Raw genomic sequence first — 11,668 nt, 5'->3', positions numbered from 1 at the left:
TCCAGGGCAGACCATATAACCCCAGTACTAAAATCTCTTCACTGGCTGCCCCATTAGCTTCCGGGCTCAATACAAAGTGTCGGTTATTACCTATAAAGCCCTACATGGCTTGGGCCCGAGCTACTTGAAGGAGTGCCTTCTCCCACACAATCTGCCCCGCACTCTCAGAACATCAGGGAAATTTTTATTAGAATGTCCGAGAGTGAGGTTGTTAACAACTCACAAAAGGTCATACACATCGACAGCACCTACTCTCTGGAATAATCTTCTTGACAAAATCCGAGCTTGCTCCACATTGGATGCCTTTAAAAAGGCTCTGAAGACACATTTATTCCGAGTGGCATATCCATCTGACTCTCTGTAGTCACTATTCTTGATAGATTTGCACATTATTGACTGATAGATTTATGCCGTGTGTTTTATGTATATTGAGATATGTAGATTTTATGTAACTATATTCTTGTTGTACACCGCTTTGATCATTGGAAAAGTGGTATATAAATAAAGTATTATTATTATTATCATTATTATTGCTATTATTATTATTATCCCCTACTTTTCTGGCCAGGGCTGATGGGAGCTGTAGTTCAACAACATCTGAAGGATCACACATTTGTCACTCTTTGCTTTAGCATAATGATCCTAAAATGTCATGCCATTGCTTGCATGTTTCTCTGCGATGTGAATGCCATGAAAGAAGAAACCCTTAAAGTAAACAAAGTTTGGCTACCAGTCCTGAAAAACACAAAAATCAAGATCCAGCAAGTGTAAATGAAAGCCTCCCAGGGTCAGGGGTTTTTCCCAGCAGACAATGGATCACTAATTAAATAGACACCCTGAGGCCTTGCAATTCAACAACAGACCAGATTAATATGTACATCACTTCCGCTCACCCAATGGTCACACAGTATATATACCCCACTCACTTCCATGCCAGGATTCTCTGAAGATGCCAGCCACAGATGCTGGCGAAATGTCAGGAATAAACTCTCCCAGAACACAGCCACATAGCTTGAAAAATCCACAAAAAACATGATCATCTATCAAACCAAAAAGTTTCAAAAATGTGCTTTTAGGTTTTTTAAAATTAAAAGTCACAATTTAAAAATCACAGTTGGGCTAGTTGCCTGGCTTAAAATGTAACAGATGTCTACAGAACAGTGAATTCAATCCTAAATATACTATGGAGTATATCCCATTTAAATGAAGGAGATTATTTAGGATTTAGCTGCATATTGCTTTCTCCCACACTGGATCACTACCCAGGTTTAAGAATGGTGGTATAGTTTGGAAATGCAAGGGAGGGGGGCAGTTTGGAATCATACACATTTGAAATCATTATGTGGTACAAAATTATTTCCTGGGAAAATAAATTGTGCCACATTAAACTCAAATTCCAGCTTTGGGGCAGGCCAGGGGGAATCAATAGCCACCTGTCTGGTACTACAAATGGTTCCACACAGCCCCAGTGCTGAATGTATGGGTGCCACACTGTTTTATACAGGCAACTCCTGATTCAGGAAGAGCACAAATCATCCAAAATATTGCCAGATAGGTGACACAACTGTACACTGTGTCTCACAATCCACATTAAAACCCATTCCTTAAAAAGAAAAGCTATTCCTTTGGATGTGTAATTTTGTGAACTCCAATGCAACAATGTTAATCCCTGTTCCCAAAACATCTGAAACTGACACATTTTGTGCAGGTTCTAATATGTTGTTTGAAAATAGTAGAAATCTCATTCTTCACATTTTAATAATTTTCACTTTTTCCATTATTAGAGATCTGGACAGAGGGGATGTAGGGGAGGAGAACGCTTAAAACAAAAACCTCTTTACCTTCTTCATCGTGGATTGGCCTGGCATCTGGAAAGAAGCAAGAGATTCATCACCAGTATATCTCTAATGAGGATAAAAAATTCTGTCCCATTTACAAAGAGCTGCTCCGTTATCTCAGACTCTTAATGTTAACATACTGTAATACAACTACAATTTTCTCTCCCTTTCCTCTTACATATTATATATCTCTATAATTTCTACTAATGAAAAAAATTAATCATACTAAAATGTGTGTAATATCTAGAATGCAGACAGGCAATCTAATCAGAGAAAATACATTTATTTAATGCAATATATACCTGTTAGTGTGTAAAGCAGCATGCAGAAACAAATGATCTCCACAGAGAACAACTTCATCTTTCCTGAAAGAAATTATATTTGTTTCTGAAGAATTTTCTGTATGAATGAAAAATAAGAGAATCTAGCAAGAAAAGTGCAAGCTACACATTTTACTTCTATATAAAATATACTTGTTTAGCTTTTAATCAGTACACTCTCATTACATTATTAATTGTAAAACAATGATTTTTAAAAAAACTGCTGCTCTTTTATTACTTTCTTTTTTGTTCCTTCCCTCCCATAAAATTTGCCTTAATTTTTGCACGAAGACTGGTACCAAATAAACACTTACGATTGGAGGTTGGTTTTTAGCTTCACTTCAGTAACTGTGTTTTCCCCTTTCTTTTAAATCAGCACAGGTCTGTAGTTCTGAGCCAGCCTCAAGTTCCTGAACGAGCTTCTATTGCTGCAAAATAGCTGTACTGTTAAAACGAACTGGAGGAGAGTTTTGAAAGGGAAGGAATGTCACTTACTTAGCACATCAATCTAGGTTTTTCATCCTATTTTTTCAGTGTTTACAAGTGATCTTAGGACAGCTCACTGAAACAACAAATATGTGGTATGAGATGCAATGATTACTGCTGCACTAGTGATTTTTTTTTAAAAAATCATCATTTACTACTTGCATTTTTAATTAATTACTTAATTAATATCCCATCTTCCCAGCTCCAGGACTCCCAGGTGGCTTAAAAGTGAAAACAGATATGGCTAAAACTACACATCATTAAAAAACTAAAGTACAATTTAAACTATCAATAGAACTAAAAGGAAATAAAAAGAATGCCAATTGAAAGAGAAAAACAACAGCTACAGACAATGTGTCTATGGTCTATGTGGCCATGTTCTAGAAGAGTTTCTTCCTGACGTTTCGCCAGCATCTGTGGCTGGCATCTTCAGAGAATGCTAACCTGGAAGAGAGTGGGCATATATATACTGTGTTACCCTGGGAAAGGAGGAGTGATTTGCATGTATATTGTTTTGTTGCTAATGGCAGGCCTCAGGGTGGGAGGATATGCAAAGGAGGATTAGTGTCTGCTTGATTAGTGCTCATTGTCTGCTGGGAAGCCCCTGGGAGATTTCTCATTTGCATTTGTTGAGTCTTCAGCTTGCTGTTTTTCAGGACTGGAAGCCAAATCTGCTTCCCAGCAGACAATGAGCACTAATCAAGCAGACATTAATTCATTCAGCCAGGTGTCACCCATCCTATATCTGTGCATTTCATTTTTCCGCTTTAAGTGCAGTACCTTATATTTCTCTGTGTTGAAATTCATTTTGTTAGCTTTGGCCCAGCTTTCTGGTCTATTGAAGTCGTTTTGAATTTTGATCCTTTTCTCTGGGGTATTAGCTATTCCTCCTAATTTGTTGTCACCTGCAAATTTGATAACTATGTCCCCAATTCTGTCATCCAAGTCATTGATAAAGATGTTGAATAGCACAGGACAGACCCTTGTGGGACTCTGCTGGTCACTTCTCTCCAGGATGAAAAGGAGGCACTGTTAAGCACCCTTTGTGTTCGAGAACTGTATGCTCTCTGTAGATGTGCCCTAGTTAAATAATCTGACTGTGGTTCCTTGGGACAGGTGAAGTAAAACACATTAAAGTACTCCAAACAGGAAGTATCTAAGACATATGTGCCACAATGGCATGGAATCCAGAAATGTGACGGAAAATGTAAACACACCCCTTTAATATCTTGTAACATATGACAGCAAGTTTGGAAATACTGGCACTAATAAATTATATGTGTAAGACACTTGCCGGAAAAACTAGGAGTGACTAAATAACACCCATTCTAAAATCTCTTCACTGGCTGCCTATTAGTTTCCGGGCACAGTACAAGGTGCTGGTTATAACCTTTAAAGCCCTACATGGCTTGGGTCCAACCTATCTGAGGGATCGCCTGCTCCCATATAATCTGCCCCGCACCTTCAGGTCCTCTGGGAGGAATGTATTGCAGCCTTTAAAAACCAGACTAACTGCTACCTCCCAGAGGGCCTTCTCTGCAATTGCTCCCAGACTATGGAACAATCTGCCAGACAAGATCCGTCAAATTGCCAACTTAGACAGCTTTAAAAAAGCTGTCATGATGGATCTCTTCTGGCAGGCCTTTCCTGAATAAAAGTGCCCGGCCACAGAATGACTGCCCCTCATATCATGTTATTAGCCCACCGCTCTGTCCTCGTCATACTGTATATATTTTCTTTCTTTCTTTTATTCTGTTTTAATAGATATTTTAATTGTAACATGTTTACTCCTGTTTTAAGGGGGGGAATTTGGGATATAATGTTGTAAATGTGGATTTTAATATGTTGTGAGCCGCTTTGATTGTCCAATTACAGAAAAGTGGGATACAAATAAAAGTTTTATTTATTTATTATTATTATTATTTATTATGTAAATTGAGGAAAGAAAATCTAGCTATTAAGTTCTGATAAATCCAAATCTCAAGTCACTTTAAACCTAGCACAAAAATTTAAATCAGTCTTTTTCTGCTGAAGAACATTAAGTTGTTAAGTCCAGAATCCCATCTGAAATTATCATGGTATCATATTTCTGTTTTAGGAGCAAGAAGGTAAGGTCATGAATCACTATAAATCCTAGAACTATGGTTAAACAGGGTTATGGATTGGGTTGTCCAACAGTCCAATTTACTATCCACAAGAACAGATCTTTTCAGCCAGAAGGCATTAAGAAAACCTGATAGCACTGACTACTTTTGAGCTATGTGGCTATAACTTTAGTTAATTTCTCCGCACTGTTTCAAGAGTGGAGAAACAGCTGGAGCATGCTGTTCTTTCTGCACTCTTGAAGCAGCTAAGGGCTCTTCCTGTGGATTTTCAGTCTTGAGCAAGAAAAACTACAAGGGAAATGGATGCGACTTTGAAGTTTCTACAAAGATCACTCATTGCTAGAAACTTTTCAGTACCCTTTACAAAGACACAACTGAAACATGCAGAGGACTTGATGTTCTGTGCATATGGAAAGAGATCTGTCATAAAAATAGTGGCACAGCTAGGAAAGCATGACCTGCATTCTTCCTGTTTCAAGGGCAGCTTCTTCACTGGAAGAGAAAAGTGTGCCTTCAAGACCCAACACTATTTCTGTATCCTCAAGATCAAGCCACCATGCAAAGGAAGAAAAGCCAGAAAGAATCCAGGTAGCAGCAGCGTACTAAGCTCAAAACTAGCTAAGCATGCTGCTGTTACTGGGGTTCGTTTTGGCTTTTCTTCCTGTACATAATGGCCAGATCTTGAAGAAAAACTTACTAGTTATTCATGAAATCATCATTTGACTAAATTCATAGTTTCATAAATTAAAGCAGGGTTGTAGGAAGTGTGTTCTGCAGGCGGGGTGCAGCCCGGTGCCCTGTCAAGTACAGCATGATTCCCAAGTACAGAAATCCAGACTAAATAGTATAAACCTATTAAGAAACTATAGGTCCAGTCTGACATCTTTCATTATCAGAACTGACCAGCAAATGTTACAACCACATAATCAAACTGCACACAGTTCAATCTTATTTGTTAAAATTAATAAACACATTTCTCCTGCTTTTCCCCACACCACTTCTTTTCTTTGTTACAACCAGATGCTCTCTCTGAAATGATCTTGGGCAGGCTCATTTCCTTATATCAGCACCGGGACTGAGTTCACAGTTCTAAAGTACAATTCTAAAGCATTACTAAAACATACTATCACCACTGCACATCCCATTACTACATTATGGCAGGATAAGAGCATAGGCAGCTTCTGACATGGCCTTTTTGTGTTCTCTGATGCCTCAACTTTTGAGGAAAGAAAAAACACACTGAAAATTGCCACCAGAACTCAGTGCCAAACTGCTGAATTGACTATAAGTAATGGCAAAAGACATAAAATGTATTGCAGTCAGTGGGACAGTCAGCATGATACACAATATCAAATTCAGTGGACAATGTGAAGTTGAAGGCTTTCATGGCCAGCATCCATAGTTTTTTGTGGGTTTTTGGGGTAAGTGGCCATTTTTTAGAAGATTTTATTCCTGACATTTCGCCAGCATCTGTGGCTGGCATCTGCATCAGCATGCTGGTTCTGTAGTTAAAGGCTAGCAAGCTTTAATTATAATCCATCATGGTGCAGTGGTTAGTGTACTAGACTACAACTCAATGCCAGGGTTCAAATTCCCATCCAGCCATGGAATCACACAAGATGACCTTGGGCAAGTCACACTCTCTCATCTCCAGAGGAAGGCAAAGGCAAACCTCCTGTGTACAAATCTGGCCCACAAAACCCTATGATAGGATTTTCTTAGAGTCACCATAAGTTGTAAGTGACTTGAAGGCACACAGCAAGAACAAGAACAACAAAAACAAACTTTAATTATGGCTATATGAATGGAATTATTCTTATTTCAAATTATTTTTATTAGCAATTTACATAGACTGATGATTCATTACACCCACATTGGGATAGTGAATCCATACTGGGCTTTAATATGAAAGGAACTGTCTAAGGTTCTGAAACTGATCCTTGAGATGTAACTGTAGCATTTCTGGGCCCTGGTGCATGGTCCCTCGTGCTGTTACTGAAAGTGTGGGTGAAAAAAATAGCAAAACTGCAGAGGACAGTTTCTATGTTTCTATCAATGCATATCTATGTTCCCAGAGTTCCCAGAGAACTCATCTGGTAGTAGTCACTGTGTTCCAGGTCAAAGGCACGGAGTGAAAAGAAATACAGTTGCTCCCAATAGTTTTCTCATATTTTACTGAGAATATACTCATCAAAAAACTTGCACCTCCCCTATTGATTGATCCTTGAGGCTTTTTACAGAGTCTATCTTCTATTGCATGGATGTGGAGCTGAATACTTCAATTGAATCTTGAATTAAAAATAAAATAAAATAAAGCATATTGCTACTAAAGAATCCTACTGGAAGATGTAGTACCACAGCCAACAGAACTAGCCTCCTTTAACCTCTATGTATATTAAAACATTCTCAAGTACCACACAGCTATCCAAGTGTTTCACAAACCAGGTACTCATTCTCTTTTTGCTCAGTTGGCAGAAAATGTATATTTCAATCATTCCCGATTCCCAGTTTTTCACTTGAAATGTAAAGTGTCCCTCTTTCTGAGCTCTTTGTCAGTGGTTGCTGACCCAGTTTTATGCACTCAACTCCACATGCAGCCTAAACTAATTTCCCTGTTGCTATTCAAACAATGTACCCAGCTTGACAGAAAACATCTGGAGCTATGACACATGCTAGCACACACTAGAAATGAATTAGTTTTCTGATCTTTCATTCTAATTAACCAGAATACCCTGGGATGAATTCCCAGCACTCTAGGACATAGGAGCTAGTCAGGTGCCAAGGTTTATAACTTCATCTGATATTCAGCTATTTATCATCTGGGGAAAGATTTCACTTTCTCCCACCTACCCCCAAACATCATCGAAACTAAAGCAAACATGCTTTTAAATAATGTATTTTTAAGGACACTAGTGGAATTAAAACCACATCTTCTGAAACCTGCCCTACTTCAGACATCATAGAGTTTACAGCACTTTGAATCAGAGATTTTTCAATTTAGTCAATGTCCAGATTGTCAGGCGGAATCATTAAACTGTGGTTAAGCAGCTCACAAATATTGGGTTGCAACTGCTAGTGTCCCAATAGTAATTGAAATGGATAGCAGCTTTCGTCTGTCATTTCACTATGTTGACCCTAAATGTGAGATGAGTCTCTTAATGTAAACATAGAAACTGAGTGATTTTTTAAAAAGGGGCTAAATGCCTTAATAGCTATAAGCAGAAGTATCAGTCTGTATGCTGGCTTTTGTTGTTGCGTTGAAGTGGAATACCTTTTTGCTACCCCTTTTGAAACTGGCCAACCTGTGGGAGGGCAATTAGCAAATTTTGGGGGTGTGGGCAAAATGAAAAACTGTTTGGGGAGAACAAAAGCTGAATGCTTAGTTGCCTTTTATGTACCACAGCAAGTGATGGTGGCTTCCATTTTTCCTTTCTGTGGTGGGGATTATTATTCTACAGCCAGGCAAAGAAGGATCTACTACTGTGATAGAGGTAACCACTGACCACCTAGCTTTCAGCCCCCATTTACTGGATATCATCCCTCAGGGGTTGGGAACCTGAAGCCCTGGGTTCAAATCCAGCCTTGCTGGCATCCCATTCAGGCCCTCTAGTGTTCCTCCATGGCCACACCCATTTCCTAATGATAGTTTCAAAGATGGTGGCTTCTTAGAATCTGTACAGCTTTTGCCCCTGTTCTAAAAACCCAAAATGCCTCTCTTAACACACAGAAATAATCCAGATTGAGACCACTTTAACTATCCTGGCTCAATGCTACGGAATTCTGGGAACTGTAATTCTGTGAGAAATTTAGCTTTCTCTATCAGAGAGCTCTGGTGCCACAATAAACTACAATTTCTAGCATTAAGCCAGGACAATTGAAGCTGTCTCAAACTGGATTATTTCTGCAGTGTGTTTTGGACCTAAACCTTAATTATTGGCAGTGAGTCCTCCAAGGTGAAATATGCTGGCATATGCTTTTGGCTCAGCCAACCACTGGAATGTGCTCTCCCTCTGACAAGATCTCTGAAATTGAATCTGGCAATTGAAATCATGTGTTATCAGGTCCAAACTCCTGCTCAATCCAGGATCTGAAGCTAGATTTTAGGCTGCATCAATAGAAGTATAGTGTCTAGATCAAGGGAAGTAATACAGTGGTACCCCGGGTTACGAAATTAATTCGTTCCGCCGCCGCTTTCGTAACCCGAAATACTTCGCAAGCCGAAAAACCCATAGGCGCTAATGGGGAAAAGCCGCGATTTCGTGTGAAATAGCGCCGAAAAGCACCAAAAATTTTTTCGTAACCCGAAAAAACCTTCGTAACCCGGAACAGTTTTTTTAAATGGATTTTTTTCGTAACCCGGAAATTTCGTAAGGCGGCGCATTCGTATCCCGGGGTACCACTGTAGTGCCACTATATTCTGCTCTGGTCAGGCCCCACCTGGAATATTGTGTCCAGTTCTGGGTGCCACAATTCAAAAAGGACATTGAGAAACTGGAGCGTGTCCAAAGGAGGGCAACTAAAATGGTGAAGGGTCTGGAAACCATGCCCTATAAGGAACGCCTTAGGGAGCTGGGTATGTTTAGCCTGGAGAAAATAAGGTTAAGAGGTGATATGATAGCCCTGTTTAAATATTTGAAGGGATGTCATATTGAGGAGGGAGCAAGCTTGTTTTCTGCTGCTCCAGAGACTAGGACCCGGAGCAATGGATGCAAGCTGCAGGAAAAGAGATTCCACCTCAACATTAGGAGAAACTTCCTGACAGTAAGGGCTGTTTGACAGTGGAACAAACTCCATCGGAGTGTAGTGGAGTCTCCCTCCTTGGAGGTCTTCAGACGGAGGCTGGATGGCCATCTGTTGGGATTTTTTTTATTTAGGTATTTATATCCCGCCCTTCAGCCCTAATGGCTCTCAGGGTGGCTTACAATTATTGTTTTTAATCAGACAGTTCCCTGCCCTCAGGCTTACAATCTAAAAGACACAAAACAAAAGGAGAAGGGAATGGTAGAGGGAAAGGGGATGAGGTCCAGTGGTTCTTCTCTCCCTCTGAGGCCTGGACCAAGGCAGATGGATTGGAGGGAGGGCTCTTCCTTCTTCCAGGCTAGTCCTGATGGAGCTGGACCTGCCTGGTGAACTCCCTCTCAGGCTGGTGGATAGCAGTTATGGGGGGCGGAGTCTCCTTCCTTCAGGCTAGCTTTGATCTGGATTTCCTGCATGGCAGGGGGTTGGACTGGATGGCCCTTGTGGTCTCTTCCAGCTCTATGATTCTATGATTCTAGAGCATCTAGCTGTTTTTGACTGTCAGACCCATTTTGAAGATGTTCGGAGGAGACCCACCACCTCTTTAAGCAGTTGGTTCCATTGCCAAACCACTGTCAAAAAGATCATTCTAAAGTTTAATCAAAATCTACTCTCCTGTAATTTAAAACTATTAGACCTGATCCTATCCTCTGGGGCAACAGAAAACAGGCTTTACCCTTTCTCTCTGGAACAGTGAGGTATTTAAAGAATGCCGTCATGCTACTCTTTCGTTTTCTCTGAATATGCAGCCTTCTTTTTTCTTCCTTAAATTTTTTCCTTTGCCTTCAAAAATTAACCTCTCACAATTTCAGTAGAGCCAGATTCACAGTTCCCTCCTCTTCCAATGTATTGAAGCAACCTAGGCAACAGCCATAAGTAGGATCAGAATTAGGATGTTAAAAAGTATCCAGTATATGCACTTGAATTAGTGCATCATAGCTGTAGCAATAATTTTCTGCCTTATGCTAGATTGTTTCAGTCTTTACTTCTTCAGTCTTTCATTGACTTAGAACTTATTTGAGAACACCTCCAAATTAGGCCCAGGATGAGGTTGTTGTGTAGACTGGAGGGCACAGAGCTGACCAGTCTAGTTTTACCCTATACAAAGGAGATTTATGAAGCTAAGTCTTGTCTATTTATTCCAACTTCCTGATCAATGCAGGAAATTAATAATAATAATAATAATAATAATAATAATAATAATAATAATAATATGTTTATTTATAAACTGCTTTTCCCAGGATCAAAGCGGTGTACAGTTCAGAGCTGGAGCATCCCCAGCAAGTGGTTTAGGAAAGGAAAACCCACTGTCTCTCTAGTGAATTAGTTCCATTGTAAAATTATATTATCAAAAATCATAGTGGTTATAGAATAATCAGTTTTGATGGCAACCCATCCCTTCTCCTTCTTTCTCTTCTTCTTCTTCCATAATAGAACTATTTTGTTAAGTAAGCAATAGATAGTTGTTATTGTGTTTCTTCAACTTGACTCAGGGTCATGAAGCCTATAACTTCTCTGCTATATTTCCACTGGATGAGAAATAGTTCCAGCTTAACAGAACAACTAATCAATTTTATTTGCTTCCTCACTCTGGATCACTGGAGAAGACCTGACTTGGCTTTTTACTTGTTTGGCAGGGATATATGTAAATTCTTCACTCACCATGCCAAATCAAATTCCACACAGTCTGGAGCCTCTCCAAAGAGTACCTTCTGTACTCTCTTGTACCATGTAGAAGTTATAATATGCTGAAAGCACACACATTTGCCTGACTTCCAAGGTTCATTCACAGCCACAGCGGTGTAGTGCTCCAGTCACAAAACAGACAGCAAGCTGTGTCCCTTATTTTTAGTATTTATTGTCACACAACTCAGAAAGGATAGGACATTCCAAAGAAACACAATCCTGGCAATGTAGCAATCACAGTCTCATGCAAATATTGCTGTGTTCAATAATAACACAGCACCAGCTGAAATAACTTTTAGTGTTCTCCCCTCTGGTATCACCTACAAAGTAATGTCTTTGTTTAAAGTCAATTATAAATATTTCACCTCTCTTAGAAGAAGAAGAGGAGGATAATGATGATGATGATGATGATGATGATGATGATGATGATGAAGGG

General features: G+C 39.6%; 1 protein-coding gene across 4 annotated transcripts in view; it reads right to left on the bottom strand.

Annotated features, from left to right (window-relative positions):
* The window catches only part of OTOS (otospiralin), a 64,068-nt gene that overhangs the window by 20,479 nt on the left and 31,921 nt on the right, over positions 1-11,668 (bottom strand). The window contains exons 2-4 of one of the 4 annotated variants that reach the window (XM_042457519.1): positions 2,473-2,615; positions 2,141-2,237; positions 1,842-1,868 (exon numbers count right to left, since the gene is read on the bottom strand). In XM_042457519.1, coding sequence (XP_042313453.1) covers positions 1,842-1,868; positions 2,141-2,198 — 85 coding nt within the window. In that variant the 5' untranslated portion in view covers positions 2,199-2,237; positions 2,473-2,615. Of the gene's footprint in view, positions 1-1,841; positions 1,869-2,140; positions 2,238-2,472; positions 2,616-2,653; positions 2,722-11,668 lie in introns of those variants that run through there. The other 3 variants (XM_042457521.1, XM_042457520.1, XM_042457522.1) reach the window with 3 other exon arrangements.

This window comes from Sceloporus undulatus, chromosome 3 (assembly GCF_019175285.1).
Source record: "Sceloporus undulatus isolate JIND9_A2432 ecotype Alabama chromosome 3, SceUnd_v1.1, whole genome shotgun sequence".
In the NCBI taxonomy this organism is placed as follows: domain Eukaryota; kingdom Metazoa; phylum Chordata; class Lepidosauria; order Squamata; family Phrynosomatidae; genus Sceloporus; species Sceloporus undulatus.
Note: the sequence above shows the minus strand (reverse complement) of the source record. Positions and strands in the feature narration are given on the sequence as shown.